At 35.0% G+C, this 13,924-nt stretch overlaps 1 protein-coding gene across 1 annotated transcript in view; it reads left to right on the top strand.

The window, feature by feature from the left end:
• The window catches only part of LOC128985976 (translation factor GUF1 homolog, mitochondrial-like), a 30,721-nt gene extending 17,246 nt beyond the window's left edge, over positions 1-13,475 (top strand). Inside the window, exons 10-13 of the mRNA XM_054406004.1 lie at positions 2,326-2,540; positions 10,579-10,707; positions 12,092-12,175; positions 12,363-13,475. Of these exons, the coding sequence (XP_054261979.1) occupies positions 2,326-2,540; positions 10,579-10,707; positions 12,092-12,175; positions 12,363-12,488 (554 nt within the window). The 3' untranslated portion in view covers positions 12,489-13,475. The remainder of the gene's footprint in view (positions 1-2,325; positions 2,541-10,578; positions 10,708-12,091; positions 12,176-12,362) is intronic.
• Positions 13,476-13,924: the final 449 nt, after the last annotated feature.

Genomic DNA, 13,924 nt, shown 5'->3' with positions numbered 1-13,924 from the left:
CTAATAAAATAAGTTGTAACAGCCCTTTTTCACCCGAACTACTTCACTGATATTTATGATTGAGGTCTAATTTTAAATCTTAAGATTCAGCTCAACGCAAAATGGTATTTAAAACCATATGTTGATAAAGGGCTTCAAAAGTGTGACCCTTAAGCATTTGATTCATTTCCAGACAGTGATTTAAATGGTTGACAAACTTTCACATACAGTAACAGCTAACAGCGCATGCATGAGCGCGGATCGGAAGTGTTTATCACAAAAGATTGACCAATACGATTTTAATACTATTTAAAGGTTCTTCCAAAAGAAGAGAAACCGGTTAACATTGTAATAATAACTGTTATGACGTACGGTATGGGAAATATTTTATTCATTGAATGATCAACCATATTTTGTAACTAACGCAATAGTCATTATTGCTTTTACACTTATTACTCATCAAAAAAGTTAAAGAGCTAAATGCTCAAAATTTGTATTACTTCAATCTATTTATCGCAGTTATAAAATGAATTAGCATAAGCCTTGAAAGTAACCGTCAGTGTCGACGGGTTTAACCTAATTCTGTTCTGTATACTACCTTAAAATGCCTCATTTTAACATTTTACTAACAGGAAACCTGCTTATTCACTTCCTATTTTGTATTCTTATGAATGAATCTTTTGAAAACTTATTTATGGACATAAGTTGACAAGTTTTGTTTTAAGGCAGAATTTTCCAATAAGACTTTATACATGCTCTGAATATGCGAATGTGCTGCAATGGGGGTATTTAGGCGTATATATATATATATATTAAAAGATGTTAGGCTATGCTTAAAAAATTGAATGTGGCCATTATTTTGAATTTGAATAATTGTCTTATTTTAGGTATTTAAGAGAACATACTTTAAAATCCTTTCTTAGTACGCATCTAAAATCTTAGAAACTAAATTTTTTTACTACTAGGTGATATGAAAAATTTACCATTATACACCTGACTTTTTATTGATCCTCTTTCTCAATTTAACAGTTTACAACTGAATTGTCTTATTTTAGGTTTTTAAGAGAAAATACTTTAAATCCTTTCTTAGTACGCATTTAAATCTTAGAAACTATTTTTTTTACTAGATGATATGAAACATTTACCATTATACACCTGACTTTTATTGATCCTCTTTCTCAATTTAACAGTTTACAACTGAGTTTTGTTTTACTAAACAATTATTCCTACTAGGCCTACATTGAATAAACCGGAAGGTCACCACAGTTTATTCACTTTATCCTTTAAGAAATGTGTGTAAAAACAATGGTTCAGTACGATGTAACACTTGACCATGTGAAAAGTGCGCAATATTATATTATTTTCATAACTTTTTCATCTCCTGTTTACAGTTGCAGACGATCATTCATGTTTTCACAACCTGACTTAAAAATTGATCTGATGAGTACTCCTCACATTTCACTTTTAAACTGTTACTGTAAAGAGTAAAAGTTGGTCAACCATTGGAAGCACCTTCTAGGAATAAATCAAAGGCTTAGGGGTCAACATTTTGAAGCCATAATCGAAATATCCTTTTAATTACCATTTTGTGCTGCGCTAGATCTTAAGATTTTAAAAGACACCTCAATCGTAAAAATCAGTGAAGTAGGTCGGGTTGAAAAGGACTGTTACAACTTATTGAATTATAAATATGGATAATGTTAAAACAGACATCGACATATCGCATGTTTACTACTGGATATAAGAAGGTAAAGCAATTTATAAAATCAATTATACAACACAATGAATATTGGCCGATACGCGGAAGAGCTGACCAATGGGGGTAGATTTCCGGGGGTAGATGTCCGGGGGTAGATGTCTGGGGGTAGATGTCCGGGGGTAGATGTCCGGGGGTAGATGTCCGGGGGTAGATTTCCAGTCGCGGGCTGTTTCTCGAACGTGTATAAGCCCCGCCCCTCGTGACGTAAAAATGACGTAGGCGTTTTTTAATGGGGGTAAATATCCGGGGGTAGAAATCCGCTACCCCTTACATGTATTAAAGCTCATAATTCATTGATTGACTTATTTGCATGGATGTCAAGTTAAAGTTGTTGGCTATCTTGCTAACTTGGGTGTAAAATTTTTCATTGTATTGGCGTGATTAAATTCTTGTTTTCTTCGTATACTGACTTAAAAATTCAAGGTCAGCTGATGGTATATATTTTTTAATGCTATATTGTTGTATAATGTGTTGAGTCATTGTGAGGAATTGAACCCTTCCTCCAAATGCCAAGGCACCCACAGGGGACCCTTATCATTCAACAATTAATTTTATTCTCACGATCGTAATTTTCTATGTTTTCACAGAGGAGTACATGTTCAAGATAATCTCCGAGTGTATGGAGCGTAGAGGAATTCAGAAAAACTCCACCAAAGTAGACGACTCTAGGGTTATGCTTCAGTTCCTTCTACCACTCAACGAGATAATCGTAGACTTCCACGATCAACTTAAGTCCCTGACGTCGGGGTTCGCCAGTTTTGACTACGAGGACCAAGGTTACACGCCATCTGCTCTCGTCAAGGTAATTTGTATTGTATTTTCTAAATTTTTTTTGACATAATGATGTTACGAATACACTTGTATTTTGAAGTGAATAAGGTGTGTAGTGTGAATGTGATGCCTAATGTAATTTCTGGGTGGATGAGAGGTTCTAGTGCTCGCCTAGTAGGTGAAAGGTTGACGGTTCAATCCTGAGTGAAGTCAAACACTTTTTTATATTTCTAGACTGGACTCAGTTGGCCTTGGTTATTGGACTTCCAATTAAATATTCCTGACATAAGAAACAGCTGCTCTTAGAATGAGAATGAGAATGAGAATGAGAATGAGAATGAGAATGAGAATGAGATTTTTATTTGCCAGTTAATATTCCATACAAATACATTGGCACGTCAAATTAGTCATAAAATATAACATTAATTAAAATCTAGTGGAGTCAGTGTTCTTGACATATAATCTTCTATTGAATATAATGGCTGATTACAAAGAAAGTTATTTATTTTAATCTTGAAATCCTTATCATTAAGTAATCTTATGGCTATTGGTAACTTATTGTAAAATTTACTGCTTAAAATTAATGGTTTTTTATCAGTTTTAGCAAGTCTAACATAAGGAAGATTTATATTACATTTATGGCGAGTATTATGGCAGTGTATATCTCTCCTATAATCTAACTTATCTAATTGTGGTCTTAAGTATAACAGGCATTGCTTAATAAATAGAGAAAACAGTGTTAATATTTGGTATTCTTTAAAAAATTCAGTGCAATCATGGTGCCTATCTACAGCAGCTATTACCCTAATTGCCTTTTGCTGCAAATTGAAAATTTCTTTTGCATGAGCAGAAGACCCCCAAACAAGCAACCCATAGCTTATATGGCTATGAAAAAGTCCATAGTATGCCTGTATGAGAGAAGGCCGTTCTAGTTCGCCACATAATTGTTTAAGAGCAAATATACTTGAACTCAGTTTATTTTTTAAAACTATAACATGGTCATGCCAGGTCAAAGTAGAATCAAAAGTTAATCCTAAAAATTTTGGATTTCTCTCATCCATTGGCCTACTGTGTACTTCACGAAGGTTAAACAAAACAGTTTTTGTCTTATCATTATTTAGAACAAGATTATTAGAAATTAACCAGTTTTCAGCTAGCTTTAGATTATGCATAGAGTCAACCAAAAGTTGTTCATGATCTGCATGTCTAGTAATGATAGTTGTGTCGTCGGCATATAATACAATATTTGCAGGGATATTAACACTTAAATCATTAACTACTACCAAAAACAACAGAGGCCCAAGCACAGATCCTTGGGGAACTCCACAATACACAGGCTTAATAGATGATGCATCCTCTCCCAAAACTACATACTGTGTTCTGTTTGACAAATAAGATCTAAATAAATCTAACACTTTACCTTTAATGTTATAATATTCTAATTTTTTTAACAAAATTTCATGTGATACTCGATCGAAAGCTTTACTAAGATCACAGAATGTAATTGCAGCAAAATCCTTATTTTCATAACAGTCGAGAATTTCATCAACCAAGGAAGTAATGGCATGTGTCGTTGAAAGCCCTTTACGAAATCCAAACTGTTCTGTACAAAGGAGTTGATTTGATTCTAAGTATTGCATTAACTGTTTACCAATAACTATTTCAAGAACTTTAGACAGAACAGGAACAATGGCAACAGGCCTATAGTTACCTATTTCATCTTTTTTTCCTTTTTTGTAAATAGGATGAACTTTACTTATTTTAATGATATCAGGAAACACACCTTGAGCCATACAGTTATTAATCAAAATTGTTAATGGGGTTACTAAGTAAGGTATGGTCTCCTTAATGAGAGCATTTGTCATTCCAAAATGATCCGTGCTTTTTTTTGGAGCTAACTGTTTTACTACATCTAAAACATCATTTTCCGTCACATATTTAAAAACTAAATCTCTAACACTATCAGGTACTACTTTTTTCCTTAAATAATGAGTAAAGTTACAACAATTACTTATTCCTACATTTTGACTAGAATTTACATTATCACAGGCAGTATTCACAAAATATTCATTAAATTCATCTGACTTAAAATAATTATCTACTCTACATTTGCTTGACTTATTTTTATGTTTATTTACAATATTCCATAAAGCTTTTGTTTTATTTTTGGCGTTTTCTATGGCATTAGCATTTTCCCTTTTTTTGGCATTTTTAATCTTACATCTATACACATTTTTAAGTTTTCTGTACTCATTTCTATACCAAACAACATTTGTGTCTTTATATAAATGGTAGAGAGAATCCAATCTTTCTTTAAGTTTTTGTAGCTCTGAATTATACCAAGAACATTTGTTGGAGGTCTTCTTTTTCCTTTGACATTTTTTTACATGTTTTACAAAACTAAGGTTAAAATAAAAACACAAAATATTTATAAAACTACTAAATGCTAAGTTAACATCGTTAATGTAAAATACCTCTTTCCAATTTTCTTTTCTTAAATAATACTTGAGTTCTCTTATACCAGCCTCAGTTATTTTTGTGACCGTTTTACCTTTACATACAGGAAAGTAATCCTTCTCTTCCACCCTATAATTATAAGTAAAAACTTGAGCAAGGTGATCACTAACATGTTTATTAACCACAGAGGCTGTATAATTATTTTCTAATGAGGTGAATATGTTGTCCAAACAATTATTACCTCGCGTAGGCTCATGAATTGTCATATGCAACCCATACATACTAAAAAGGTTTAAAAGATTTACAGAGTCACTATCATTACTAAGAAAGTTAATGTTAAAGTCGCCACATACAATTGACTGTTTTTTCTGCCGATTGATTTGACTTAGTAACTTTTCTAAGATGGTAAAAAAATTTTGCACATTTCCATTAGGACTACGATATATGGTTACTAGCAATAAATTCATGTTTATTATTTCAACAGCTGCTATTTCACAGTCTAAATCAACAGATAATTTATTCATATCATCCATTACTTTGATACATGATGGGTCATAGCGAGAAAAAATTGCTGAGCCCCCATGAATTCTAGAAGTTCGGCAATAGCTAGTTACATGATGAAGGTCGCTAATTGAACATATGTTGATTTCATTAACTTTTAACCAGTGTTCAGTTACACAAAGAAAATCTAAATTCATTTCTTTTGCAATCAATTCCAATGTATTGACTTTATTCAGAAGGCTTTGACAATTTTGGTGATAAATTGTTACAGTGTTTTTTGTGTGAACATTATTATAACTTTTATTACCTGTAAAACTATTGATTTTTTTCTTGTTTGTAGTTCTACCATTTATTAAAACATTATTACATTTGCTGGACTTACTTAAGCTAATTTCATCACAACTAGTAAAATGTATTAAATCTATGGGTGGGTCAGAGGGTCTAGTTGTTGTCGATGAACCGTTGAAGCCGGTGGGGTGGAGTTTCCCGACAGCAACTCTGTTCCTGGAGGAGGTGGTTGGCTTGTATCTCCTGGTCTCTGAGGGCATCTTGACATCACTGGTACAGACCCACCAGGCTCTTCTGTGTTAGATTTTCTTACTAATGGTTCCGGCAGTGTTTCCTCCAGTGGATGGTTGGGCTCAGGAATATGTACAGCAGCCATGTTAGGAACTTCTGACAATGGATTATGGGTCTGAAGATCGATCTTCTCCATGGGAGCGTAAAAAGACTTTGCTATCCCACAGATTTTTTGGGATAACCATAGTTTACCTTTGTTGTTCAGGTGCAAGCCATGGTGGGTATGAAGGTGCCTCCCTGCTTCATATGCATTTACCATCTTTACATTGGAGTAATTACAGCTCAGTTCACTCAGGATTCTATTTGTTTTCCGAATTTCCTCATTAACACACGACCACTCTGCAAGATCATATCTATGAGGAATATTCACCAAAATTATATGTTTATTAACGTGTTCGTCAAGAGCATCCTTTATTATACTTATAGCTTCATGTGCTTCATTACGTGAAACATCATTAGTCCCGCACAAAACTACTAATACATCTTCCTCTGTCAGCTTCTCACCCCTCAGGTTTGCTGGGTTAAGAACAAGCTTCGCCCCCCCACCAGGAGCTACAAAGGCCACCGTTTCGTGGGACTGAAGAATATTATTTATGTTCCGAGATAACTCACGTCCATGACTATCAGCGCACACCAACATCCTATAATCAGGCTTTTTTGGATTGTCTTCTGCTTTTTTGTAGGCCTGATTCGAATGGGTATCTTTGAAAGCTGTCAGTTTAGATGATGTTTTCCTTCCAGAAATCTTTTTCTTCACAGGCTTACTAATAAACTTATTGGTGACTTCAGGTGCGGAAGAGTCAGGTCCAATAGCACAAATATCGCTCCTGTCATCGTTTTCTGCTACATTAGCATCATGTGCTGTAAGAATATCAAAACGATTACTACATGGAATATTAAATGATAGACTTTCATTTTGAGTTGGAATTGGCCTTTGTAATACCCTCCTATCATTACTCTGAACGTTTTTTAAAACTGGGTAACAGTGCAAACACAGATTAGAGTTCTGAGAACGGAGATTTGATACCTCACTTTCTAGGGTATTTTTATCTTGCTCTAACACTTTAATAATAGCATTAAGATTGTTTACTTCCTGTTTTTTTAGATTTAATTCTTGTAGAATAATTTGTGTTTGATAGTCTTTAGATACAGGTTTAGTTTTAGTACATTTGTTCGATTCATCATGTTTTATAAGCTCTTCCCTAAGCTGAAACTCGGTTCTTAACTTACTCTCAAGAGTTTTAATCAGTGCATTTTTTTCCTCTATTCTCTCATTGTGAGTTGAAGTCATTGTTCTTATGTCAACTTCTTTTTGCTGCAACTTATCTTCAAGTTCCATTTCATAGAAAGACTTTTTATTCTTCATTTCATGCAACTGTTGTTTCAAGTTTTCATTTTCTTGGAGGATAGCGCCACCAATTTCAGCAGCGAGGGAAAGGTTTAATTCAGATTCAACAAACTCATTTTCCACATTGATATTAGATGTTTCAGTAGCCAAACCGTTTATACATGAAGGACAATTCCATTTACCTAATTCTAATTTGGACATCGTTTTTACATCAGAGTATGTCAAATTTATGCATCTGAAATGGATCCATTTACCACAGGGACCTGTGCAAAGTATGGCACTACTTTTGGCGTTCTTGTTGCAGACTCCACAACTGTACACTCTAGGTCTATCCATTATCTACCCTTTACCAACACTTAAGTAAAGGGTAAATTGTGCAAGATTTTTGGGTTGACTGTTCAATAATATACTGGATTGGTTTTGCTGCAATGAAAAAAAATGAGACTTAGATGCTATGAGGTCTATTCTGTTGAGAAACTACTTCCCAAGTTGAAAGTTGTAAGCCAACTATTGGTTGAAGGTCTATTGGCTGAGGATGAGGTCCATTATGTTTTGAACTGTCTACACAAGTTGAAGGTCGTAAGCCAACTCTTGGTTGAGGGTCTATTGGACGAGGTCTATTATGTTGAGAACTGACTACACAAGTAAAAGGTCGTAAGCCAACTCTTGGTCGAGGATGAGGTCTATTATGCTTAGAACTGACTGCACAAGCTGAAGGTTGTAAGCCAACTCTTGGACAGATGACAAATGTGATTCTGTTGACAGCACTGACAGTGGGTAGTGTGTTTTGTGGTTATGAAATGTCAGATGTGAAATTGGCGGTTATTTTAATGTTCTAACATGAAATGATTAAATTTGAAGGCAAACTTAGACAGCCCTAATCCAAGCACAATAAAACTAAAACTGGATGGATTGTAAGTATGAATGTGAAAAGATAGAGTCCCTAGCTGTTATATGACTCACTGTAACTTGTAGGTTAAGTTCGTATCACTCAGAAATCACAAAATACTAATGAAACTTTATAAAACTAGTTTAAATGAGGAGCAAACTACTGAATTGTTAGTACTAGCAGCCATCTTGGATCAAAAAAAAGATTTGTTAGTCAGTAACAAATCTGCTAAAGGCATCTCACTCCACTCTATTTTCATCCAAAAATCCGTGTTTACATGAAGCTTGTACACGGGCAGGTTATCTGCCTCAGGTAACTTGAAATACAGTAAGGGAGGCAGGTAACCTGTCTGGTAATGGCTTCATGTAAACACGGATGTAAAGCCTCCATACACACTGTAAAAAGTAAAAAAAAGAAAAGCATGGTAGTAATCGCACAACTGTTCACAGTTATTATTTCATACATAACCAAACAGTACCTGGGGACCGAGCTTTGCTCGGGGAAAATTATTAGTTTACTCTGAAAAGTATTGCAGATACATTAATCCACTCCCAATCTCCACACTGCTCACCTCCACTACTTACTTCACCACTCCCTACGTCGTGGACCTGTTTGCCCTCCTTCCCTATACCATTTTAAAATTGCAGATACATAAATGCCACAGACAGTTCCCACACTCTGCACTGCTAGCGTTCCAACTTCCTACACCATTTCCTACGTCATGGACCTGTTTTCCTCCCTTCTCGTAGCATTTTAGGATTGTAGATACCTTAATGTAACTCCCACAAACAGTTCCCAGACTCCAGACTGCTCACCTTTACTACTTCCTTCACCACTTCCTACGTCGCGGACCTGTTTCTCTCCCTTCCAACGGCATTTTAGGATTGCAGATACCCTAATCTAATCGTCATTAACAGTTCCAACACTCCGGGCTGCTTGCCTTTACTACTTCCTTCACCCTTCCTACGTCGCAGACCTGTTTCTCTCCCTTCCAACGGCATTTTAGGATTGCAGATACCCTAATCTAATCGTCATTAACAGTTCCAACACTCCGGGCTGCTTGCCTTTACTACTTCCTTCACCCTTCCTACGTCGCAGACCTGTTTCCCTCCATTCTCATAGCATTTTAGGATTGTAGATACCTTAATCTAATCGTCATAAACATTTCCCACACTCCGGACTGCTCACCTTTACTACTTCCTTCACCACTTCCTATGTCGCAGACCTCTTTCCATCCCTTCCCATAGGATTTTAGGATTGTAGATTCCTTAATCTAATCGTCATAAACAGTTTCCACACTCCAGACTGCTCGCCTTTACTACTTCCTTCACCACTTCCTACGTCACGGACCTGATTCCCTCCCTTCCCATAGCATTTTAGGATTGTAGATAACTTGATCTAATCGTTATTAACAATTCCCACACTCCGGACTGCTCACCCTTACTACTTCCTTCACCACTCCCTATGTCGTAGACCTGTTTGCTCTCCTTCCTTATACTATTTTAGAATTGCAGATACATAAATGCCACAGACGGTTCCCACACTCTGCACTGCTAGCCTTACAACTTCCTTCCCCATTTCCTACGTCATGGACCTGTTTTCCTCCCTTCCCATTACATTTTAGGATTGCAGATACCTTAATTTAATCGTCATAAACAGTTCCCACACTCCAGACTGCTCACCTTTACTACTTCCTTCACCACTTCCTATGTCGTGGACCTGTTTTCCTCCCTTTCCATAGCATTTAAGGATTGCAGATACCGTAATCTAATCGTCATAAACAGATCCTACACTCCACACTGCTACCCTTGACTATAGAATCGAGTAATCTTCAGTATAATCTTTGCTAAATAGTAACAACTGATGTTTTTCCTTTTGTACTGTATTTTGTTTTGCTAGTATACTGTGGATAAACAAATTACAAGTCTTTTGTTTACTTTTTCCTTGTTATTTAATTCAGCCAACATGGTTACCAAGCAACCCACAAGACTAATGTTAAAAAAATGTGATTTTCAGTTTCATTTTTCTACGTAATTAGATTTTTGTTGGCAGTTCTAATTGCAGTAAACTCATTTTTAGGCCAGAAATAAACTATATACAACATTTAAAGAAAATCGTCGGAGCCGTTTTCAAGATCTTTGTGCAAGCATACATACAAGCAAACTTTGCTCGTATTAGAGTATAGGATGTAAGGATTTTTGTTCGTTTATGTTATAGTTTCATGATTCACAATTATTGATTTTGAACATCTCCATAAATAAAAATACTGTATAGTAATCATGATTGTTTTTTTAGCTGGACATTGCTTTGAACGGTAACGTAGTGGATGCGTTGTCTACGATAGTGCATTCCACCAAAGTGACGACTCATGCCAAACGTATGGTGGCAAAACTAGTGGAGATCATACCGAGACAAATGATTCATGTAAGTAAATAACGTTACAATTCTAGTCAACGACTAATAAACTCGCTGAATTTAGCTGACAAAATATAGGATGAGTTTTAGTTGCAAAACGCCTTTGCGTATAAATTCCTCACCTCACACACATTTACTGACATCTAATAAAATATTTTTTGTGCTGCAAGTCTAGTGGCTAGAAAGCCGAACTTCTGTTCTGAGGGCCACAGGCTCAAATCCTGCCAATCACCAATGCTTTTTGGCTATGAGATAACGTTATTATAGCTCAGTGGCTCGGAGCCCACTTTAAGATGTGTTGGTCCAAATTTACTAGAAATCAAATAGGATAGATCTTAAAGGCTAGGATAACTCTATACTCTAAAAGCTATTGAAATCTTTTTTATTGACAAATTTCCCTCAAAGGAAGTAGTTATTACCATTGGTAGCGCAGTAATACTTAGACCCGGGACCGAATTACTTTTCCATTTTGCTGTCCCCAGAGGCTGAATCAGTATCTGTTCAAATTATTATATATGACCGTGAACACGATAAGTTGAGTAATTTTGGTCCGATTTTGATCCAATTTGGCATGAACGTGTAGGGCGGTATTAACTGTAATGAGACTGTGAACTCATGTGTCATGAAAACAGGACATTATAGGGTTTCAAAATTTGTTTTACCCTCCAAATCTTTACCCTTAAAGGTCGATTCACAGTTCACACACATCAGTCCAGTCACAGTTCAGTCTCAGTTGCATCTGAAATTCGTCAATCTGTCTGTCAGTTGGTTCCATTCAGTCTTCTGTCACTAAATGATATTTGCAGTGATGTTAAAGCAACCCTTTTTATGCTAATAGGAGATTATAGTAGGTTCCTTAATTATTTTAGGATGACACAAGATGGTAAAGTAAACATCTGTAATGAAATGTACCATAAACCTAACAAACTTACGTCAAACACATACGTCGCACAACTGTCAGGTGTCCGAACAATCCAAAAATATCAATAGAAGAAATCTGAAATTGATTGACTGATGCCGGTGTGAATGCATTAACGACTGACGGACCTGTGCCGGAACTGCACTGGATTAGTGTAGATAGAGAAAATGAGTGTAAATTGTGCTACCTTGTTTGTTTATGGATATATTTTGATAAAATTTGGCAAATTTATTCATTTCATACTACACTCTTGATATTTGAGGAAAAAACTCTTTTCCTTCCTTAGCGGTAAAGCTAATGCTATAAAAATTAGAAATATAATTTGTTTAAGGAAATATTTAAGTAAAATTTTAATTGTGCAAAAGTAATTTTGCTTATTCTGCAGGTTTGCTGCATCAGGGGTATTGTATTTAAAATTACATTTAAGTTTACGTCTAGGAATGTTACCTCCCTAAGATCTTTTTTGGTTTTCAGATTGCTATCCAAGCTATGATAGGTTCAAAAGTACTTGCCAGAGAAAACCTCAAGGCTTTTAGGAAAGACGTCACAGCTAAGCTGGTAAGTTTACAAATAACATTTACCTGAATCTAGATAATGTCAGCAAAAAACTAATTTTTCGGTTATTAATTCCAAAAGGAATAAAACTTTGAAAAATTAATTATTTCTCGGACTCCTATCAGTCAGTAAATTAAGAAAATGCAAAGCTGTAGATTTTAGCATTATTTCAATTGTTGCTTTTTTCTAGTACGGAGGTGACGTAACAAGAAGACAAAAGCTGTTAAAACAACAGTCTGAGGGGAAGAAGAAGATGCAGAAAATCGCCAACATCAATATACCGAGAGATACTTTTATTGAGGTGCTCAAACGGTAGCGAGTGCTACAGATTTTTATTGTTATGGCTGAGTTGTCTTGGTAATGAGTAAAATATGTGACGAGTGGCGTAGTTAAAGAGTCATCTGATCAATCAATACCTATTGGGACGAGTCGTTTCGTTACTCGATGCCTCCTATTCCTCGTATCATTATTAAGAATCAATCATAGAAAATTTACGATTTTAAATACTTTTTATTGGACTGAAAGAAATGCATTCTTAATCAGCCACATAGCTTTTTGTTGACATTAAAGGTTTAAAATACCAAGAGTCATTTATTTCAATGTACGGTATTTTTTAATTTTAAAGTTACAAACATAAACTTTATGCATTTTAATTCTGCTGTTCTTAAAATCCACCTATTTCGAACTAAAGTTAGAAAATTATTTATATTTTGAAATGTTAGTCCGCAGCTGACTATGTCAAATGTTGGCATTCCTTTTCAAAAATTCAAGTTATGATATCACAAATGTTAAACAAAGCTGGCAATAATGCAGCGAACGACGGAGATACGGTGGAGGTTGGTCATGATACCTTTAACGTCAAATGTATTAGTATAACAGGTAACGTTGGAAAAGGTAGTTATGTCTCGATGAACAATAGAGACACTTTGATATACTAAAATGTTGCAGCAACATTTTCATCTGTGATTGTGACAACGTTGTTATTCTCTCCCGCATAAACTGCAACATTTTCATATTCTTTTGGGGTCGCAGTAATAATGACTACATCTTTTGCAATTTTAGTTTCACATCAATTGTGACTGGGGCGATTTGCAATAGATTTATTGATATTATTGAAGAGGGTTCGGTCCCAGTTAGTTCAAAATAGCGGGACTCTAATATGTGTGAATATATTTCAGTTTCCATTGCAATACTTATTTAAATCCATATATTCCCTTGATAAAAAAAAACCTTGACAACTTGGCCAGGTTATATCATACTGTTTGTTAATTGTCATTTTGTTAGTAAAATTATTTTAAAACCACTGCTTGGATTTATTCAACCTTATAATATTGTAAACTAGTGTAAATTTGAACAGTTTACCGGTATGTGAGGTATTGTTTGAAATGTTCATGATTTCAGATATCACGGTTTACTTTGCCTACAATTTAAACGATCAAACTTTTTTTAGGAAGAAGTGAAATAGTTTCAATTACATGTACAAAAAGTTGCTTTCCACCTATTTACTTGTTGTGGGTGCATTTAAGATTCATGTAAATGTTAAACCCAAAAAGTGAACACAACATTTTATTAAAAAGACGAAGCTGAGCAATAATAACTTCTTTATTTATTTTTATATCTTAGGTGTACAAATCAGAGTAAGCACTAAAAAAATGTTTAGAAAATGTTAAAATGATATTTTTATCTCAATGCTAAAAAATTGGTTCTGCCGATTACTGTTTATATTAATATCGTAAATCAGTAATAGCCAGT

The sequence above is a fragment of the Macrosteles quadrilineatus genome, unplaced genomic scaffold (assembly GCF_028750875.1).
Source record: "Macrosteles quadrilineatus isolate MER2022 unplaced genomic scaffold, UCM_ALF_1.0 Scaffold_2__2_contigs__length_208266976, whole genome shotgun sequence".
Classification (NCBI taxonomy): Eukaryota; Metazoa; Arthropoda; class Insecta; order Hemiptera; family Cicadellidae; genus Macrosteles; species Macrosteles quadrilineatus.
The sequence above is the reverse complement of the archived record's forward strand: the minus strand, read 5'-3'. Positions and strand labels throughout refer to the sequence as shown.